The 22899-nt window shown below is 34.6% G+C and overlaps 1 protein-coding gene across 4 annotated transcripts in view; it reads left to right on the forward strand.

Moving 5' to 3' along the window:
- Positions 1–3640: 3640 nt before the first annotated feature.
- Positions 3641–22899, forward strand: part of mesh (sushi domain containing 2 mesh) — a 109280-nt gene continuing 90021 nt past the window's right edge. For all 4 annotated transcript variants that reach the window (XM_067761150.1, XM_067761151.1, XM_067761152.1 and 1 more), the window contains exons 1-2: positions 3641–3700; positions 4042–4647. In XM_067761150.1, the coding sequence (XP_067617251.1) occupies positions 4197–4647 (451 nt within the window). In that variant the 5' untranslated portion in view covers positions 3641–3700; positions 4042–4196. The remainder of the gene's footprint in view (positions 3701–4041; positions 4648–22899) is intronic.

The raw sequence follows: 22899 nt of genomic DNA on the forward strand, positions 1-22899 counted from the left end.
AGCTCTCAACTGAGTATGTAATGTTCGGTTACACCCGAACTTAACCTTCCTTACTTGTTAAACATGTTCTTATGTTATTCTCGGCACAACAATGAATCACGAATGCCGTTGCAGTCAGATTAAGGCCATATTTTTCAATATTTGATTAAGCTAAGCTTACACTAAGTTTGCTTAAACTCTAGCCAAACTTATACTCAAGTTAAACTACTTAAAAGTTTTTCAGTCACAGTTTAAATCCGCCTTTGGAGTTGGCTTTTTTGTATGGCAACATTATTTTTTTATTATCCAGAAAATTTGTAGATACTGCAACAGCTGGATTTTGTCTATCCAAAAAACATGGAAACTATATTTCTCCAGCCTTATAGATATATATATCTAGTTCCGGAACTGATATCCAACATCTTGCTCTAATTATTCTCAAACCAGATAGTTATCAAGTTCTAAGCGGGGTCGCCCCTCGGCAGTGTTTGGTAAGCGCTACGGGTGTATTTCTGCCATGAAAGGCTCTCAGTGAAAACTCATCTGTCTTGCAGATGCCGCTCGGAGTCGGCATTAAGCATGTAGGTCCCGTCCGGCCAATTTGTAGGGAAAATCAAGAGGAGCACGACGCAAATTGGAAGAGAAGCTCGGCCTTAGATCTCTTCGGAGGTTATCGCGCCTTACATTTATTTATTTTTTTTATACATATTTTATTTTATTTTCGTGAAAATGCTGTTGCAATGAAATCTTACATTCCAGTTAGAGAACCACAGATAAGTACAAGTTGGAAATTATCTTTTTGCAACCTAAGTACTAGCATATGTTGCTCCATAAACTTTATGATTTTCAAGTTGCGTCACCGTTTCGAAACAACCTTTGAGGTTTTAGAAGTATGCCCTGTCATCAACATGAGCACTAATGGTACTCACGCCAAAATGTTTGTTGGGTATATTGAACGCCATTGCCGACAAACGCAAATAACTGATAGGTTAACTAGAGTATAACCCTGTCAGATCGGCCGATAAAGCTTAGCTTAAACTTCAGGTAAAATCAACTGAAAAACTGCAGAATATATTTAAGCGTAGTTTAACTGACGAACGAAGTGTCACTTGTACTGAAAAACCGGGCCTAAACCTAATTCCATTTTTGGGTAGCGATAGTGAATGGCGTCCTTTTCATTTTGTCAATAACGAATAATGAAAACTAAAATTATTATTTCGGACTAGAATATGTGGCTGCCACGTTCAAAGTAATCAAGTAGCCAATGTTTGGGAACGGTTGTTGTCAAGGTATGCTTTATAGTGGTTGTAGTCGGACGTCTACATACATTGAATGCAATCAGCCTTTTACTTGAGTAATTAATACAAACACAGCTTTTGCTTAACACGTTCCTAGATGTGAAAGCGTTAGCATTTTTAAGCCAAATTTTGTTTATTTAGTTTACTACAATCTTAAGTTTTTGTAATTAATATACGTTAATAATTGTTATTACTTATAAGTGCTTATATATTTTTGCACCACACTGTAATTTTTAGCGTCCGCGAACGTGCCAATGTACAGTACACTGGTTTGGGCCCCATACGAAATAAAGAAGTTTCCAAAGTTCGCTCTTATATTTGAAGCTCATATTGAGAGGGTCACGGAAAAATAATAATTTTTTTTGATCCTTGCAAATATAGCCAAAATTGTTTTCTTGTTGTAACTTGGTTATTTGACATCCCATTTTTAAAATCGATATGTTTTGTCTTGAGCATCCATCTCTTTAATCTTTTCTTAGATCCTTTTGAGCTCTGCAGTGGTTTTCATGTACTAGTTCGATGAAAAGAAAATCATACTTTAAGGGGCTAAAACTGTTTTAGCGGATAAAACTATAAGAAAACGACTTCGAAGCTCAAAAGGACATTAGAAGGAATTATCGAGATTCTTAAGATAAATATTTTAGCATATCGAATTTATTGATCAAATCTAAAAAAAACAAAATTACAAAAAAAAAAAAAAACTATTTCGGTTGTATTGGCAGGAATCAAAAAAACTAAATAAATCTTCCCGTGACCCTCTCAACATAAGCTTCAAATTTAGGGGCGAGGTTAGGTTAAACTGTCCGGTCTACGATGAACTCACATATACTGAATGAGTCCGTAGTGTTACCAGAAGGTTGTTTTAACGAAAAAACTGAAAAACCCTATCAAAAACCAGGACATATGTATGTTAAAATAGCTCCGTCCTCTTGGCAAATACTAGAAGCTTTCTAGGACTTAAGCCACTTACTGCTTCTAGATTTGACAGCTGTATCACGCCTAATTGCTGGAGCCTTAGACTGTCAAGCGCAGGGTACGAGCACAGAACGTGCTCTATAGTTTCCTCCTCCAACCCGCACTTCCTACATCTGCTATCACGGACCAAGCCTAATTTAAAGGCATGTGACGCCAGAAGGCAGTGTCCAGTCAGAATACCCGTCATGAGTATACAGTCCCCTCTTTTTAATGATAGAAGAAACTTTGTTAATCTAAGGTTGTAAGACCTACACATAATCTTCGACATTTTACAACCCCGCGCTTGAACCCACGCCTTTCCCGCTTGGTCGATTATTTGCATGTTGTTGTTGTTGTTGTTGTAGCGATAAGGTTGCTCCCCGAAGGCTTTGGGGAGTGCTATCGATGTGATGGTCCTTTACCGGATACAAATCCGGTACGCTCCGGTACCATAGCACCATTAAGGTGCTAGCCCGACCATCTCGGGAACGATTTATGTGGCCACATTAAACCTTCAGGCCATTCCCTCCCTCCCTACCCCCAATTTCCATGAGGAGCTTGGGGTCGCCAGAGCCTCGTCTGTTAGTGAAACGGGATTCGCCGCGGATAGGTGAGGTTGACAATTGGGTTTGGAGAAGCTATATATTGCGCTGGCAACCTAAAAGGTTGCGCTACACAGCCCTTTGAATCTGGTATTTTAGTCGCCTCTTACGACAGGCATACCTACCGCGGGTATATTCTGATCCCCTAACCCGCTGGGGTCGGTTATGTGCATCTCCCGCCTTCTCTTAATCTTGCTTAGTCTAATTGGGACGTCTATGGAGCAAGCTTCAAGGGACGCGCCCTTTTTAGTTGATCTGCTTTTTCATTTCCATCTATTCTCATATGCCCTGAGACCAAATATAGATGTATGCTTCTCCCTGTCCCGATTCTCTCCAGACACTGCTTACAATCTAACACGCATTTAGCTGCTGTGTTATGCGAGATTATTTCCTTAATTGTTGCTTGCTTGACTCAAAATATAAATTTAGGGGCGAACATCGTAACTTTATTTTCGACCCAGTTTAATGTATAAGTATATGACTTCACATTATGTTGCGGTCTTGAATGTTAACAGGATTTGGATAGGAAAACTATGATATATAGAATGTTCTTAAGACTTCTTACTCTTCCTTACCGACTACAGAATGTTGAAGTTATGATCGAGTAAATATAAATTCATCCACATTTTTTACATGTTGTCCTACTTATTCGTTGTCTGTTTTACTCAATAAATATCTATGGATATCCCACATACTACAAAGCAAAAAGCTTTTGCGCTTATCACAAAAAAAAAACATGAATTGATAAGATTAGGCAGTGATTTCAATGACTAACAGGTGTATATGGAGTTCTTTAACGAAATACGAATGCGATCTAACTTCAGTCTGAATTTTCCGTGGAGTCGTGCTGTACGTGTTTTTCGAAAGGTGCCTTAATATTTTTTATGATATACATAGAAGTTTAGATAAAAATGATTGTGAAAGTGTTCTTGTTTGCTTAGGCTGATAAGCGTTGAAATATTTGTGATAAAGCTACATTAAATTATGCAGGCATTACTCAGACAGTGATGATGTCATAATATAGAGTGAACATGAAAAATTTATTTATTAATAAAAACAAAAAAAATAGTTTTTGAATAAATTTAGTTAATATTTCATTACAATATTGAATTTTTTACGAGATTGTTGGTTCACGACCTCAACAACAATTTTGTGTGATGATTTTGAAGAAAATTTTTTTGACTTGAATTAATTTTAGTTTTTTTTAGTGAAAAATACGCAGGAACGACTGCACTAAACGATAGTGCCATTTAACGAAAACACAACAACAAAAAATAATTTTACTATACGAACAAATTTAACGAATATATTTATAAAAAAATTAAAAAAAAAAAACAAGGAAACAAATACACATAGCACAAAAATGCGTTTCAAAACTGTGCTTACTTTTATAGTGGTCACCATTTTAGCGCTGACCACAGTCATAGCGAACGAAAACTACTCATCCGAGCTTGATAATGATACTCAAGTGATTGATTCGAAAATAAAAATTTCTAAAGATGCTGAGTTTGTTGAAATGGTGCCCGAAATTGTGCAAGCACAAACGAAACCAAAATCAAAAAATATTGACAAACCGTTGACTTCAACGGTAAAAACGACGACTACGTCCACAACAGCAACAACAACCGCAGCAAAGTCAACAACACTAAAGCCAACACCAGCGATAGCGTTAGCTGCACGTACCCTCAATGGTGTGACACCAAAAAATATGACACGAAATTTCTTGCAAAGAGTTGGTGCATTGAAAGTTAGCGAAGGTTTCTCGCTTGCCGAGTTTGGTTTAGATGTTTTTGGTGATGGTGGATATGATTGGTGTAAGTAGGAAAAATATATATTTACTAGTTTATATGCCAGCAAGAAAAAAGCAACATTTCTTGATCTAAGATCACGTTTACACAAGCCTAAATCTACATATGTTCCATTCCTTAGAACAAGCTTATTTTTTGCCAAATTTTCACGTTTCCCATATATGTACTTTGTGTTTCCAATTAGAGATCACACTATAGGTGTGGAACTTTTTCTATGAAAAAAATCCGCATATCTAAAATTTCTTCATAATTACCGATTATCGAAGGGAATAAATTTATATGGGAAATCTAGTTAAATAATTAATGATTAGGAGGTAAGTACGAAAATGAAGATAGTCTCATTATATGTATGTAAATTAAGTCTAAGGAAAAATTTATAATCTTACTGCTAAGCACATTTTTAATTTGTAATCCATATAGCTAACTAATTTCTAATGAGTCAGCGCTTAGTCACAACAGTCTAGGTGTTATGAGTCTCTGCACTAAATTTTAAAATCAATTTGTCATAAATGGGTATTATCTTAAAGCTGCTAAATCTACAAATTTACTCTAGGGATATCAATATGTTATGTTAACTTCGGGATTTTGATTTATTTCAATGCAAGAGAGACTGGTTTTAAAACTTAAAGTCTGGTATGGGATTGTAACTCAAAAAATTAGGTGTTTAATGCTACTATTCCAAATGCGACGCATATTCGTACTGACTCATTTGATCGCATTTAGCCCCTAAATGTAAAACATTCATGCGATCCACACACATTAACATTTCATTAATAAGAGGAACCCCGCCAAAACATGATAACTAAACGACGTATCATAATCTTAATACTGTTAAAAATAGCAGGTTCCACTAAAGTTTAAAGCAAAATGAACAGTTAGTTCTACCGGAAACTATTTTGTGTGTTTTTTTTTTTTAATTTTTCATTTTTTTATGGCACTTCTCTTTAACCAATTACGTCAGTGCATTTTCTTGCGCTGGATTGATGTTCTAGCAGTCGAGTCTTGTGGCGAAGGTTTAGCGAAATGCGAATGAAACACGCTTTCAAATGGTTCATTTGGAACTACGCATTTGACGCCAGTGTCAATGTAGTATAAAGTTTGTGGAAATTTTGAAATCTTTGCATTTTTGTAAGATTCAGTGTTCTCACATAGAAACGTTTCCCGAAACCAAATTTTTATTGTATTGTGAGGTGCGAGTCGACTTCATAGATATAGCTGATCCGAAGTCGCTAATTTAGACATTTTGATACGCATTTTTGTGTCCGATGTGCATTGTTGTGTTGTTCCGATATCGCTATACGATAGTACCACAAGTGATCATTTTAAGTGATCGAGCAAAGCAATCGGTACCAAAAAAGTACGGGAGAAAAGTACTCGAAACCTACTAGTAACGTAGTCAATAAAACACATCGATCAGATTATTATTAAGATGGTAGCTTATGAAAAGGAATAAGTATGTAAATATTGAAAATCTTAAAATAAAATTTAACGAAAATTGTCACTTAAGCGCCAAATACACGACACGAACATTTCCGCGAACATTCCGCAATATTGTTCGCAGCTTTGGCCATGCACCATACGAACTTTTGGCCGAACATTAGTTCTCTTTCAGACAGCGATGAATACGGACAACAATTGTGCTATAGCAATATTGATCGGTGTGGCAGATTAAAGTCGCATAATCATTATTCTTTTTAATTCTATTACAATAATCTTTGCTTTTTACTTGCCACAATGATGGCAAAGATTTATACATTTCAATAAATTCACTCAGAAATTTTTTATTGTCCATTTTACTTTTCCGCGCACGTCTGCTCCGTTCAGAAATTACTACGATTATGAGCTATTTCGCCATACACGCACGAACAGTTCGCGCAAATGTTCGACACAAATTAAAATATTTTGATTTTTGGCGAACATTTGCGCGAACTGGCAAACACCACCATACACGACAGAAAAGGTCGCAGAAACATGACATAACGGGAATGTTCGCGGAAATGTTCGTGTCGTGTATTTGGCGTTTTATTCGCAGGCTATAATTGATTGGCGGCCACCGTGGTGTGATGGTAGCGTGCTCCGCCTATCACACCGTATGCCCTGGGTTCAACTCCCGGGCAAAGCAACATCAAAATTTTAGAAATAAGATTTTTCAATTAGAAGAAAATTTTTCTAAGCGGGGTCGTCCCTCGGCAGTGTCTGGCAAGCGCTCCGATTGTATTTCTGCCATGAAAAGCTCTCAGTGAAAACTCATCTGCCTTGCAGATGCCGTTCGGGGTCGGCATAAAACATGTAGGTGCCGTCCGGCCAATTTGTAGGGAAAAATCAAGAGGAGCACGACGCAAATTGGAAGAGAAGCTCGGCCTTAGATCTCTTCGGAGGTTATCGCGCCTTACATTTATTTTTTTTTTTTATAATTGACACGAGTAATCGTAATCCCAATAACGTGCGATCGTACTCGATATCTATACAAGTACTTGAAAAAGGTTATCGAGGTATCATAGTGCTCGTGTGGTGTCGGCGCATCCAGGGATTATCGTGTTTATCCGTGATATTGATCTCTATTTGAAAGATAAAAAAATTGTTCTTGAGCTCGAATTTGAACCTGAAAGATAAAATTTAAAACAAAGAATTCTTAATAGAGGTGTATTGGTTTAAGTCTGGACCCAAAATTTTCTCAGAGCATAAGTTAGCTTAATACGATGAGTGAAGTAACGAGAAAGAAAGTGGCAGAAAACCTAAACCGGTTTATCTGTAAAACAAATTTGAGAAGGAACGACAGTACTAGAGTTGCCAAGTATTCATTAGCTGCCATAGTGGCAGAATTAGGTTGAGATTAACTTTAAAAATTGCGCCTAAGCATAAAAAATGCCAAGGTTAAGCTCTAATCGTGTTTAAGCTGCAGACAATGGTGCGTTATCGGTAACCGTATAGGTAACCTTATAACAGCTGATTCGACCAACCTTATGGAAATCAATGTAATCGATTATTGGTGCCATATCGTGACGCTAAGGTCGTAACCGTATCGTAGTCAACCAATTGGCTTTTGGTTTTTCGCCATATCCATAACCTAGAAATATTTGAGTTGGTGAATTTAATAACTTTTTGTAGATTTTATTCATTGTTTTGGATACGTTATGACTAGGAGACTTATTTTTTGTGGAATATGTTTGTAATTTTTTGCGTTTTCTTCATTTTTGTGAAATTTTCACGATTTTTAGGTTAAGGTACCATTAATCGATAACAATGTATCGCATAGGGTTACGTTAGGGATACGACTACAGCGATACGACAAACGGAGTCAATGACCCCGCTTTTATCTCAAAAATCTTAATCTACAACGAAAATCACTGGTGGCTCGAACACACATGCTCATTGTAAACTCTTGCATTCTATGATTAAGCTCTGCTATATAGCATACCGCAACTCTGCGTAAAATTAAATACAAGTAATAAGAGAGATTTTTTTTCAGAGTGTTTTGTAATTTGAATGTGAAACGAAAGATGCTTATGAGAAGAAGGGGGAGTACTAGATAAAGATAAAGATAAAGATTATAGTAAAGCCAAATTCGGGCTTAACAACATCTTTCGAATGGCCAGAAATAATTTTCAAACGTATCGGTGTGAACGTATACGCACATGTATGAATTTGATGTCACAGCTATCTAAACCAGGGACAAAACTAATACTCATTTTGTAATAAAAGTCATTCATTAAAAATATTTTCGGCCTTTAATTTTTTAGTCCGAAGGAAATTATTAGATCCGAATTTTTATTTTATAAGTCAAAAAATAAAAGTTAAATCCAGACTTTTATTTGTTAAGGACAGAATAAAAGTACACCCTATAACAATGGAACGGCTCAACCAAATGACACGATATTTTTTTACGCAGAATCTTTTTTGTTTCAACAGAAAGCGGTGTATCAAATTTCAAGGCAATATCTCAATTGAATCAAACTTTATGGCAAAAGAACCGGCAAGTTTTCTGTGGAAAATTATACACAAGTATAGTACTATGAGAGTTGATTTTAGTTCTTCTTTGACAAATTTCTGGTATTACAAACAAAAATTTCAAATGACGATAAAGTTTTCAAATCTAGACATTTACAAGAACCTTTTGGTAACAAATAAAAGTTCAGACTAAACTTTTATTTTCGGACTAAAATAAGAGTCGGGATTTTACACTTGTGTATTTAAAAAAAAGTCCGAAAAATAAAAAGAATCATGCATCCGTCATGAAAATGCTATGGGTACCCTCGTGATCCCATAAGCTTTCGCCTAAGACAGTCTTTGGACTAAAAAAACTAAAATAACTATTAAAATTGATCCCTGATTTGAGCCCTTTGGCGAAGTTTTATAAATAACCGGAAGAGTTGTTTCAGTTGTTGATATACATACATAAAGCCTCTCGTTCATCTTTACCGTATATATAGCTTATTTGGATTTTATATACTACATCAGTTTTTGCTGGGATCTGTATTAGTCATATATAACCGATATTCCATTTCCTGTGTTCATTGAATCTCGGGTTCAACACTTGCAGTTCACACAAATTTGTCATAGATAAGTTAACTTGTCTTTACCAATTTTATTATAAAGCATATCTTATCTGTAAAATTGTGTTAGTAATATTTACACAAAAATTTTCTTACTCACCAACCTGTTCGATGTAAAGTGTACATGCGATAATATATTGGCTAAAAAAAGAGGCGATGGCATACAATATTTCTAATAAAACTTTTGTGTTCATAGACGTATTTAACTACATACATATGTACATATGCATTAAGTTATGATAACATAAGCAGACATTTTTGTAAATAATTCCAATACTTTATATAAATATTTTGGCATTTGGATAGAATTTAAAGACAAAATAATTTAGTTTGGTCAAAAAGTTTTAAATGCGATAATAAATCAAAAATTGCACACATTAAAACTACAGGAAACAAGTAAGGAAGGTTAAGTTCGGGTGTAACCGAACATTACATACACAGTTGAGAGCTAAGGTGACAACATAAGGGAAAATAACCATGTAGGAAAATGATCCCAGGGAAACCCTGGAATGTGTTTGTATGACATGTGTATCAAATGAAAGGCATTAAAGAGTATTTTATGAGGGAGTGGGCCATTTAGGGATATCGCCATAAAGGTGGATCAGGGTTGACTCTAGAATTTGTTTGCACGATATGAGTATCAAAAGAAAGGTATTAATGAGGGTTTTAAAAGGGAGTGGTAGTAGTTGTATAGGTGGTCGCCTTTTCGAGATATCGCCATAAAGGTGGACCAGGGGTTACTCTAGAATGTGTTTGTACAATATGGGTATCAAACAGAACATCATCTGTTGGATACCGCTAATTTATTTATATATGTAATACCTGCCAAGATTTCAAGGGTTTTTTATTTCGCCCTGCAGAACTTTTTCATTTTCTTCTGCTTAATATGGTAGGTGTCACAACCATTTTACAAATAAGACAATCCAATTACCATGTTTCATCCCTTTTTTCGTATTTGGTATAGAATTATGGCATTATTTTCATTTTTCGTAATTTTCGATATCGAAAAAGTGGGCGTGTTATAGTCCGATATCGTTCATTTTAAATAGCGATCTGAGATGAGTGCTCAGGAACCTACATACCAAATTTCATCAAGATACGTCAAAATTTACTCAAGTTATCGTGTTAACGGACGGACGGACGGACGGACATGGCTCAATCAAATTTTTTTTCGATCCTGATGATTTTGATATATGGAAGTCTATATCTATCTTAATTCCTTTATACCTGTACAACCAACCGTTATCCAATCAAACTTAATATACTCTGCGAGCTCTGCTCAACTGAGTATAAAAATTTTGAGCCAAATTTCGGTCATTAAAATTGTGTTTCTCAATAAAGAATATGCTTGAATTTTTTAACAGTACAAAATATTTATAATATTTTTGGAAACAATTCTTATGGCTAAATTTCAATGGCGATCTTGATATTTTAAAAAAATTGGTGTTGAAATGTATTTTTTTCGAGACTTTGAATCGATTTTTTGTTGCAATTATTACCATGATATTTGTATTTTATCTTAATTGATCAAATTTTTAAATTATAATATTTGGTATTGCCTTAAAATTTTCTTAGGTAGGTATCATAATTTAATATTAGCAAAAAAATATTGTTAAGCCCTTGAGCTCGTCTCAAAGCCAGGCCCTTACAAATCAACTGCTGAAAAAAAAAAAAACAAAATAAACTGTTAACATATTCCTGGTAACGTAGTAACAATTAAGTTAAACGTTCACAGCGTTCCTTCGACAGCACTGTGAAATGGAATGATTACAAGAGCAGGGCCAAAACGTTCTCGAAATGAGTCTATACGGAGCTATGGCAGCTGTCTTTTTTTCTTTATTCTATTCTAATTTAAAATTTTTTTCAATTTGGAAACAAATCACATATATATGTTATAACAATAATAATAACAAATTGATAATGGTAAAGGCGCACCCACGTAATTGTTAGGAGAATATGTTTACAAATGTAATAGCTTTTTATTACAATATTCTGAAAGAACAACACGTGTTAAGAGTGGGTTTTTTAACAAATGTTGTGGAAAAATTATATTAAAATTATATCTTATGCAAATTGGCACTTTTGACAAAATAAGGGAAAATCACCGTGTACGAAAATGAACCTGGGATAACCCTGGAATGTATTTGTAAGACATGCGTATCAAATGGAAGGTATTAAATAGTATTTTAAGAGGGAGTGGGTCATAGCTTTATAGGTGGACGCCATTTAGGGATATCGCCATAAAGGTGGACCAGGGTCGACTATAGAATTTGGTTTTACGATATGGGTATCAAATGAAAGGTGTTAATGAGTATTTTAAAAGGGCGTGGGCCTTAGTTCTATGGGTAGACGCCTTTTCGAGATATCGCCATAAAGGTGGAGTAGGGCTGACTCTAGAATTTCTTTGTACGACATGAACGTCAAATGAAAGGTGTTAATGAGTATTTTAAAAGGGCGTGGGCTTAGTTCTATAGGTGGACGCCTTTTCGAGATATCGCCATAAAGGTGGACCAGGGCGGACTCTAGAATTTGCTTGTACGATATGGATATCAAATGAAATGAGTTAATGAGTATTTTAAAAGGGCGTGGGCCTTAGTTCTATGGGTAGACGCCTTTCCGAGATATCGCCATAAAGGTGGACCAGGGCTGACTCTAGAATTTCTTTGTACGACATGAGCGTCAAATGAAAGGTGTTAATGAGTATTTTAAAAGGGCGTGGGCTTAGTTCTATAGGTGAACGCCTTTTCGGGATATCGCCATAAAGGTGGACCAGGGCGGACTCTAGAATTTGTTTGTACGATATGGGTATAAAATAAAGGTATTAATGAGGGTTTTAAAAGGGAGTGGTGGTAGTTGTATATGTGAAGGCGTTTTCGATATATTGACCAAAATGTGGACCAGTTTGACCCAGAACTTCATCTGTCGGGTACCGCTAATTTATTTATATATATAATACCACGAACAGTATTCCTGCTAAGATTCCAAGGGCTTTTGATTTCGCCTTGCAGAACTTTTTCATTTTCTTCTACTTAATATGATAGGCGTCATATACATTTTACAAAGTTTTTTTCTAAAGTTATATTTTGCGTCAATAAACCAATCCAATTACAATATTTCATTCCTTTTTTTGCATTTGGTATAGAAATATTTCATTTGCATTTTTTCATTTTTCGTAATTTTCTATATCGAAAAAGTGGGCGTGGTCATAGTCGGATTTCGGCCAATTTTTATACCTACACAAAGTGATAAGTACGTGATCTAAGTTTAGTGAAGATATATCGATTTTTGTTCAAGTTATCGTGTTAAGGGCCGAGCGGAAGGACAGACGGTAAGCTGTGTATAAAAACTGGGCGTGGCTTCAACCGATTTCGCGATTTTTCACAGAAAACTGTTACCGTCCTAGAATCTAAGCACCTACCAAATTTCACAAGGATTGGCAAATTTTTTTGTTCGACTTATGGCATTAAATGTATCCTAGACAAATTAAATGAAAAAGGGCGGAGTCACGCCCATTTAATTTTTTTTTTTTTTTTGTATTTTGTTGCACCATATCATTACTGGAGTTGAATGTTGACCTAATTGACTTATATACTGTAAAGATATTAAATTTGTTGTTAAAATGTGACTTAAAAAAAATTTTTTTTAAAAGTGGGCGTTCTCTGATTTTGGTAATTTTTATTAAGCATACATATAGTAATAGGAGTAACGTTCCTGCCAAATTTCATCAAGATATCTTCAACGACTGCCAAATTACAGCTTGCAAAACTTTTAAATTACCTTCTTTTAAAAGTGAGCGGTTCCACGCCCATTGTTCAAAATTTTAGTAATTTTATATTTTGCGTAATAAGCTCAACTCACCTACCAAGTTTCATCGCTTTATCCGTCTTTGGTAATGAATTATCGCACTTTTTCCGTTTTTCGAAATTTTCGATATCGAAAAAGTGGGCGTGGTTAAAGTCCGATATCGTTCATTTTAAATAGCGATCTGAGATGAGTGCCCATGAATCTGCATACCAAATTACATCAAGATACCTCAAAAATTTACTCAAGTTATCGTGTTAACGGACAGACGGACGGACGGACGGACATGGCTCAATCAAATTTTTTTTCGATGCTGATGATTTTGATATATGGAAGTCTATATCTGTCTCCATTCCTTTATACCTGTACAACCAACCGTTATCCAATCAAAGTTAATATACTCTGTGAGCTCTGCTCAACTGAGTATAAAAAGCTATGCGCCCTTTGTATGGAAGAAACTGCGTACTCAAAGAAATTCAGAATAATTTAAATAAAATGTTCTTATCAAAAATGTTCTAAGCTTACGTGAATTTTCTCGAAATGCTGATAGAATGCGGAGAAAATTTCAAATGCTGTTACTGTCGGGATTTGGAAATCTATGCTACAACTAAAAGGTCGCTTAGTCCCGTTTATGAAGCAGGTGCGTGCCACATCTTTTTAACAAAATTTGCATTTGCCTTAGCAGAATCTGTTCGTAGTAAAAACGTTAATTGTATTCAATTTGTTGCAAACCTCAAAGATGCGCTATATTAATCGAAGACGTCTAAACTCTTCGGAGCTTACTTCATCAAATTTTATAATTGTTATACTCGAATCATGGTCCATACTTAGGAAAATACAAGTTCAGAAATGGAAACTTAAAAATCGTATATTTTGAAAGTAGCATTTTTTATTTTACTTCTAAATTCTATGCAAATATGTATTTAAAATCTACTTTAATCTAGCCTTAAAAACAATTTCATTTCAAAAATTATAATTTTTTATCTACTAAAGAATTTTTAATTAATTTTATTCAATCTTCTAAATCCTGCGCAAACAATACTTCCAGTGCTACAAAAAGCGCATGCCCGATTTTACTTTGTTGTGTTAGGTTGCGAATATTTGGTGTCACAGACGCTACTGGTTTATTATGCTTTATATTACTCTTAGGTGGCTCGTTCACACACATTTTGTCCGAAAATCCAAACTCGACAGCTAATGGCAGACTGATGTTTTCAATAGATTCCGTGTCTACAATTTGGCCGCCTCTAATCATTGGACGTACCAATGCCACTTTAGGCAATGTTGCTCTTTGGCGATAACGGCTGAAGTAGAAATCGATTCGGTTTTCAGCATCTTTAGGCGATTTTTCTTTTTCATGATTCATACTTTTAATGTGCAGAAATGGCGTAAATGAAACTTGGTCATGATTTTCGGTAGCGCATTTAAGTTGAGTGCTCATTTCTTCATTGACAGTTTGTTCACTAATGATTTGATGTGCAAGCTACCAGCCCCATTTATATATTGTTCTACAGCGTCATCCAGGTATGAAAGTTACCTGCATGGATTTATATTTCACAGCAGCAGCGCATAAATTCAGTTCTAAAACAGGTGACGCCTATCTTACCTTAGGCTATCAATGTTGAAAAGAGTCGACTGTTGAATTAATAGGTAATGATTCAGTAATCCTTTTCTTATTTTTTAAAAATGACAGAGTAATGAGTGCATTTAACGATCAAAAATATTAGCAAGAGCAATTTATCGGTAACATTCAAGGAGCAAGTTTTCTGGAGGTGTGGCCTTTGTGTGAACTTGAACAAAAAAGCACTTAAAAGTGGCGGGCATCTAGTGTTTAATATCCGCTAAAGCGAAGAGTCCTTTAACTAAAGGCAGTTGCCATAATTAGCAGTTCGACTAAAAAGCAATAACATGACAATTGCGAGAAGTTAATAATTGTTGCTGTCAACAACGAAAACCTTGAAAATACTCTAGCTGAAAGTTTCCACCACTGTTTTCCCCTCATAAATCATATGCATTATTGCAATACCTGCCCTACCTGTCCCTATCTACAACGCCACGTAATTATGATTGAACTCTTTAGAAAACAAGTAGCTTATGTTTATATTCTAGCTTACTTTATAAATTCTAAAATCAAAATGAGCTGCCGCAACAATATTGATTGTCAAATCGACAGTTTTATCATGCCGTTGGAATCACAAAGTGAATTACAATCAAGGTTTGCCAAAAATTGTTAGCAATAGCATCACATCAAAAAAGAGGAGAAGATATTTTCAGAGCTATTGACAACAGAATTGTATTTCTTCGGGTGGCGTTAGTCAGAGTTGTAAAAGAATGTACTCGATGCTAATAATATTTAGTGGAAGTCGAAGTCAATGACTTCAAATCTCGAATGTAGTCAATTATTAGCTTTTTGACTAAAGACTAAAAAATAAATTCTGGAGTCTTCGGTCTGGAAAGTCACTTGCTGACCCCAGTGAATGTGAATGTATGCATAAAAAACCATATTTGAGGCATAAATCGGAGCTATGTATGCATGTAAAAATGCACGTTGATTTATTTTTAACATATACGGCGTCTCAGGGAACATGCATACTCTATTAGTAGATTTGTACTACTTCTGTATGCATGTGTTTGAACTAATTCCGAATACATACAAAAGCACCAGAAAAACATGAACATACGTATGCTTAATACGTTCGAAAGCATTATCTCCAGATTGATAATTAGGAATTTTTACTACATATGTAGTTAAAATAAAAACAGCATTGCTATGATGGGAGATAGCACAACTTGAAGCCTTCAACTTGGATTATATGGACCATGAATTCAGGCAAAATCCTTACTGATTTGGCTGAAATCCACCATTCTGAACATTTTTTTCATAACAGTTCAATTACGGTAAAGCATCCTGGAGCCAAACTGTCGACGGTAGTAATTAGTCCTCGATATATTCAAAGTTTATTGCTACAAGTTGCCCAACTTTTCATCAGTTATTTTCGAGAATTTGCATTTTATAAATTCTATTAAATTTCTGAAGACCATAAAGAAAAATTAAGAGTCCTTAATTATATACGTGCAGACAAAATTCAGAAAAGTATATTTTTACAAACACACGATCATTGATACAACATGCATATCCCATGCATGCATATAACTTTTTCCACTTGGGTTCTAATGAATTGTTCGTACTTCTTCACTAATACAGAACGCATACTTTTTGTACAAATAAATATGTTTTCAATGCAAAAATCTCACCTACTTCTTTTGAGTGCGCCAATCAGGTGCAGGTCAATTGACGGTGGTAAAAAAAAAAAAAAAACAACAAACAGTAGAAAACTAGTTGTAAATAGAAACTTGCAAAGTTCATTGACGGCCTGATGTGCTAAACGTCAGGCCTTTAATGTCTGGATCACTAATACATCGTCATGGGTTTTGAAATAGTCGGCTAGACGGTCGATGAACTTTGTTTTTTTCCGATTTACTTGTTTTCTATGTATAATAATTTAATATAATATAACTTGTAAAATATACATTTTACAAAAATAACAAACTTCGTCTTGAAGACCACAAACGAATACTAAATGGACTGCAAAAAATAATTAAAAACGTCAAATAATTTCAGTTTAAATTTGAAAAGCTAAATAAACAAATATTTATTTGTTTTATATTACATTGCATTTCAAATTCGCGAACTAATCGAATGTTGTTGTTTTTAAATTATGCCCACTGCCATAGCCTCTTCCGGTAATATTTGAATTGGTACTTCAGTTATGAGTTGCTTAAAATAAAAAGGGATACCTGTGTACCAAACTTCCCACTTCCCGGAACAGAAGTATCATAAATACTTATCTAGGAAAAGTGCCACCTATATTTCATGTACATCGAATAGTGAATAGAATTCCTTCGAATAAATCGGTCTCTGATCCATTTCCCGGAAATAAAATATCACAGGAACACTCTCTGTGAAGTGATCCAGCAAATTTGGATAAAATCGGCGGAGTGCTTTCGGATATGCAAATACATCTTCTTAGATTAAATTTCCTTGGTGTACAAACATTAGTATATATGTAAAAACATACAAATATACCAACAAATTATTTCTTTTATTTAAGAATTTTAACAAACGAAAGTGTATTTTTCAAGGGATGTATTATTATGCATTCTTAAACATTAACAACAGTAACACGCAATAATATCAGCATGAGCTGAAAACTTATATTCAAAAGATGGTGCAATTATTAAAAAAAGTTATCCCAAGAATTTTGGAAATTTTTTTTTTCATTCAAAAACAGTTTGGAATATTGCCAATTCCCCAATTTATTAAGTTTTATTCGCTTCGAAGGGTAACCGATATTTTTACATGCAAATGATCATGAAATTTGGTTTGTCAAAGCGGCTGAACAAGGCAAATATCGCAAAAATTTGCTTAAAAAATCATATTTCCGAAACAAATACATTTGCTGCAACGATGAAAATACAAAATGTTTAAAAAACAAGTGGTTGACTTAAAAAAACATAAAGATACATTCATGTATTTTTTTACCTTTTCGCTAAGAAATTGTCATTAGTTTGGTTAAAATTATTTAAAAGAAGTCATATTGTATTTGAAAATTATTGAGTATAACATACCCAAAGGTAAAAACTCAGGCCTAAACATATCTGGAAGATGAGCTACATATGAAAAGGATGTTTTACCAGTTGCGTTTCCCCATCGTGATTTTTCTCACTGGGAATGTTAACATTTGTGCACAGCCGTGCGCAGTGTTTATTCGTTGCTCTTTCGCTGACGACCAAAGATGACAAAGATCTATGCTAACGACTGACGATGGAGAGTAAGAATTTGTGTGAAGCAGTGATGTGATAATCATGGTACATTTGTACTTTTTTTGGTACATTTCGCTTCCCGAAAGTACGTTGGTACTACATTGACATATTTGGTACATTTTTGTAAAATACAGCACTACACTTCAAGTCATTTGCAAAGCCGCTCTGAATGTACAAAAAAATTTTAAATTTTTCGAAGAAAATATATAGTTAAGTTGTTTTGTTGCCGAACACAATTTGCCATTTGCAAATATGGATCATTTAAATATGCTTATGAAAAATAGCATAACTGATTCTAAAATTGTGAACAAATTTTGCATCAATAGAATTAAAGCACAGAAAATAATAACTAAAATAACAGGACCAGAAAATTATAAATTCATAATTGCAGTTTGTCAGAAGAATTATTACTCTCTAATAATAGATGAAACGACTGATATATGTATATCAAAAAATTTGGCAGTTTCGATTCGAATTTTTGATAAAAAGTGCATTGATAGATTTTTAGATTTGATACCTTTGACCGATAGGAGCATGGAGGGTATTTTTAATGCCATTATTAATCTTTGAAAGACCATTCAATATCACTTACTGGTTTCACTGCCGACAATTCCTTGGTTATGATGGGAGCAAAAAGCGGTGAGCAAGCAAGGGTGAAGCAAGTTGTTCCAAATCTGTATGTTAATGGATGTGTTTGTCACATTTTAAATTTAGCTTCAATGGCCGCTTGTGATGTATTTCCCAACAAAATTGATAAATTTTTAAAAAGCGTAAACTATAATTTTTGTAACAGCCGCCTTAGGAGGGCAGACTTTCAGAGTTTTCAAGAATATTTCGAGACAAGCAGTCATAGATAGAAATTTTGAGCAATGGGATGCCCTCAAGTATTATTTTAATCTTTACGTACCTGACAATAAAAGCATTAATCATGATATTAAGCTTATATATGAAAATTTTCAAAGTCCTATTTATAAAGTATATTTTACATTTCTTTCTTATATTTTAAATGAAATATATTATGTGAATATAGAAATGCAGTCTGAAGATATTCGCATACATTTACTTATTACCAAATTAAAAAATTTATAAAAAAATCTTAATAATTTTTGTTGTTATATCGGCCTACTGATTTTAAGATCGCGGGTTCGAATCGAGCTCAAGGCCTAACAATAATTTTTTATCATTATTATTGTTATGATAAATTTTTTCTTAATTGAAAAAATTTTTAAATTAGAATAGAAGAAAGAAAAAATTTTAGACAACAACGAGCTTTGGCAGTTGTCTAAAATTTTTTCTTTCTTCTATTCTAATTTAAAAATTTTTTCAATTAAGAAAAAATTTATCATAACAATAATAATGATAAAAAATTATTGTTAGGCCTTGAGCTCGATTCGAACCCGCGATCATAAAAAAATCTTATTTAGGCCCCAGTCGTATTTGGATGCTAAATATTGATTCAGACGACAATCACTTAACCACAGATGAAGTTTACTGCGGTGTTAATGTGGCATACACATATTTAGGAGCTGTGCTAAACAATTTTATATACAATTTTGCAGTACTTTATTAAAGAAAGTAAAAAGTTGTGGACTGCAAAGCCTTCACCAGAAAGTATTTTAAGCGATGAAACAAATAGTATTGTGCCTTTAGTTATGGACTTGTTTCCGAAATCTGCATTTGATAAAATAGAGAAAATTAATTTTGAATTAAGAGCTTGCATGAGAGCCTTAAAAATTCAAGAATTTAAATATAGCAGCTTTTGGAAGAATTAAGATCACTTAAAAATAAATTAAATGCGGGAGTGTTTTCCAATATTTATAGAATAGTTCAAGGCATATTGTCGATTCCACATTCATCCACAAACGTAGAAAGGATATTTTCTACACAAAATTTAAATAAAACTAAGTGAAGAAATATACTTCAAATAAACACAGTTTCGAATTTAATAAAAACTAAAGACTTGATGAAATGAACTAACAGTAGTTGTCATAATATAGATATGAGAAAAAGCTTTTTGTCAACTGAGGTATTTAAAGAACTCAAAGAAGAAGAACTGTTAAAGTAGTGATTGAAACATGAGTTATTAGTATAGATGTAGGCGACAGTTTGTCAACTTTTATACCTGAATCTAAATCTTTTGTACCTAAAATGTTTTTATGAAATGTTTTTACATTGAATGCAGCTGTTATTTTTTTTGTGAATATTAATTTTATGTTCCTTAGTGGTACTTGAGGTTTACGCCGATCACTTTGTTGGGGGCGGCGGCGCGGTGGCCCGCCGGTGTTCTTACTTTTCTTAATTTTTCTATTTAAAAAAATAATATTTAGGAAAGGTTTTGTTTGTATGTATTTAAGAAAATCAACGTTTTGGCCATTTCGGAAAGATCCTGGGTTTTTGCCTCAAAATCTCGCAGATCGTTCAAAAATTTTCAGGAGTAGCTCCTTGGGGAGGGATTGTCCGTCGTTCACTTACTCCAGAGAGGCTTCGAAATTAACCCCGGTCTTTGGAATTGGTACTGCTGCGTCTGCTGAAAAGAAATAGAGATACATAAAATGGTCACACTTTTGCCTGTATATCTCGCGCAAAGCGTAGTTTCACCTGAGGTTAACTCCTAATAATCGTCGCGAACACAATTTCTTTAAATCATTTGTGGCACCTTGGAGGTCACGCACAAAGGCGACTTACGGTTGCTATAAATGGTCTATTAATACTCATGACTCTCGTGGCACAGGCTCCTCCAGTTTTTTCGGCTGTTTTTAAGAGCTACAATTCCCGATGTGCGAACAGTAGCAATACCGACCAACAGGCGCTGCCACGCCTCCGGCCCTCACACCATATGCCAGCACGGAAGCTATAGGACTGCGACTTCGGACTCGTATAATCGTCGGCGCATCTACATAATTAAAATTTTACAAGGACCGTGGATAAAATTTTTAAAATGTAGATCAAAGTTTGCAGACGTTTGTGTTCACAACATTGATTTCAATAGTCTTCGTTAAATCAAAACGATATTTAAGGGTGAAAGTCGACCGGTTTTAAGTTGAAAGATGTTAACTGCTGTTTTCCGGCCTTTTGATATAAGAGCTCATTATGGACGACCGCATAGCTTCAGTTTTCAGACTAGTTGGACTGTTCACTACGTTAGGGTAGTAGCACACATGGTCATTAGTTCGACTGTCTTGGGGAAGCTTTTGCTTCGCCACTTTAAGTGTTCTTCTTGCGAAGGACAAAGCCTCACCTGGTAAATATATGTGCCTACGTATTCACATTTGTAAAAGGAGGCGTAACGTGTAGGTGATATTTAAACATGGTTGATAAGCTATAATCAATGTGATTCACTCCAAGGAACTTCTTTTGGATAGGGCCGCCAACTTTAGGAAATGTTAAACCGGGAGACTTTGGTGTTGAAGGATGAAGTGTGAAAATCAAAATTAACATTTCAGACACTATTGTATAGTTTCGCAAATAAACAACAGATGTTTGAATGTAAACCTAAGTGATTTTTCAAACCCTTCTCATACGTAAATATTTATATCCTCAACTTAAGTATGAGGTAAGAATCAGGATTAAAGATAAAGGATTTTGCATAACTGATTTCGCTTATTCTTTCAGTCAATTGCAATATAAACTTAAAAAAAATCGGCATTTTTTTTGGGTCATTTTCTTTTTTTTTAACAACTTTTTACAATTTGAAAACATGTTCGCATCGGGTCATTTTATTTGAATTCATTGTTCATTATTAACTTTTTGAAAAAAAAAAAAAAAAAATGCAAAGTGAGCATATAAATTTATTATATAACTTTTCTTTTAGTGTTTTGTTTTAATAACTTGGTGAATTGGGTGATGCAAAGTCCGTCTTAAGCTGACATCGAAAGCACCCGTTTTTTTAAAATAACTTTTGAACAGTTAGAAAGAGTTAAATTTCGCAATTAGTTTCTTATAACTGGCACATCCGTTGATACCACTTTAGCTCATATCCGACCAATTTTTGACATGAACAATAAATGGCCTAAACAGTCTTAAACGAGTAGAAAATATAGTAACGCGCCGGACGCCGCCGCCGCCGCGCCGATATTTTTGACATTCGGCAGCGGCGTGCCAAAAACGACAAAAATCGGCGGCGGCGGCGTTTATCGGCGGCGTATATCTCTAAGTGGTACTCAATAAAGAAATGTTTTTATATATGTACATAATTGTACGCTTCAAACTTCTTTTATTTTGTGTTTACAGGAAAAGTATTGCTTCATAAATCATATTCCCTGTTATACTACCTTTAATTTGTGTTAGTAAGTTTCCTGACTAAAAACAGTTTTTGGATAAAGAAGCAGAATATAGCTGTAGTTTGGTTCAAATTCACATCCGCATATTTTGGCACATTTTTGGATGATTTGGTAAATTTTTTTTCCTAGTTTGGTACAAAATGAAAAAATCCATTTATCATCCCTGGTGTGAAGCAAGTCTGGCTCACTCGAAGCAAGTTAAAGCGGGAGTCATTGTTGCCGTATGTCGTATCGCTGTAGTCGTATCCCTAACGTAATCAGCTGTTTATCGTTACGACGGTAAACCAAAAACCAATTGGTTGGCTACGATACGGTTACGACCTTAGCGGCAGCAATAATCGATTGCATTGATTCCCATAAGGTTGGTCGAATCAGCTGTTATAAGGTTACCGATAAAGCACCAATGTCTGCAGCTTTATACTGTTTTCACACAGAAACTTAATGATCTCATTTCATCTTCAAATGAAATCGTAAATTTTTTGCTTTCACACAGAAGTAACTGCTCGATTAGTATGAAGGATGAAATGTCAAGCAAATAAAATGACAATGCTATATGACAGACAATCATGGCGGAACGATACAAGGTGGCAGCATGGTGACATATCTACATACATAATTTATTTTCTTTTTTGGCCGTTAGTATATACCGTTGATGTTATTATTGAGCTCAACGCCGGGTTAAATAAAACGATTTTATTTGGTTTTAATTTAATTTAATGTCAATATTTCGACCTCAGTCTGAAGTCATCATCAGGACTGCAAAAAACAATACGTATTTATAACAAACATATGCACCTAAA

This window comes from Eurosta solidaginis, chromosome 1, assembly GCF_040869045.1.
Source record: "Eurosta solidaginis isolate ZX-2024a chromosome 1, ASM4086904v1, whole genome shotgun sequence".
In the NCBI taxonomy this organism is placed as follows: Eukaryota; Metazoa; Arthropoda; class Insecta; order Diptera; family Tephritidae; genus Eurosta; species Eurosta solidaginis.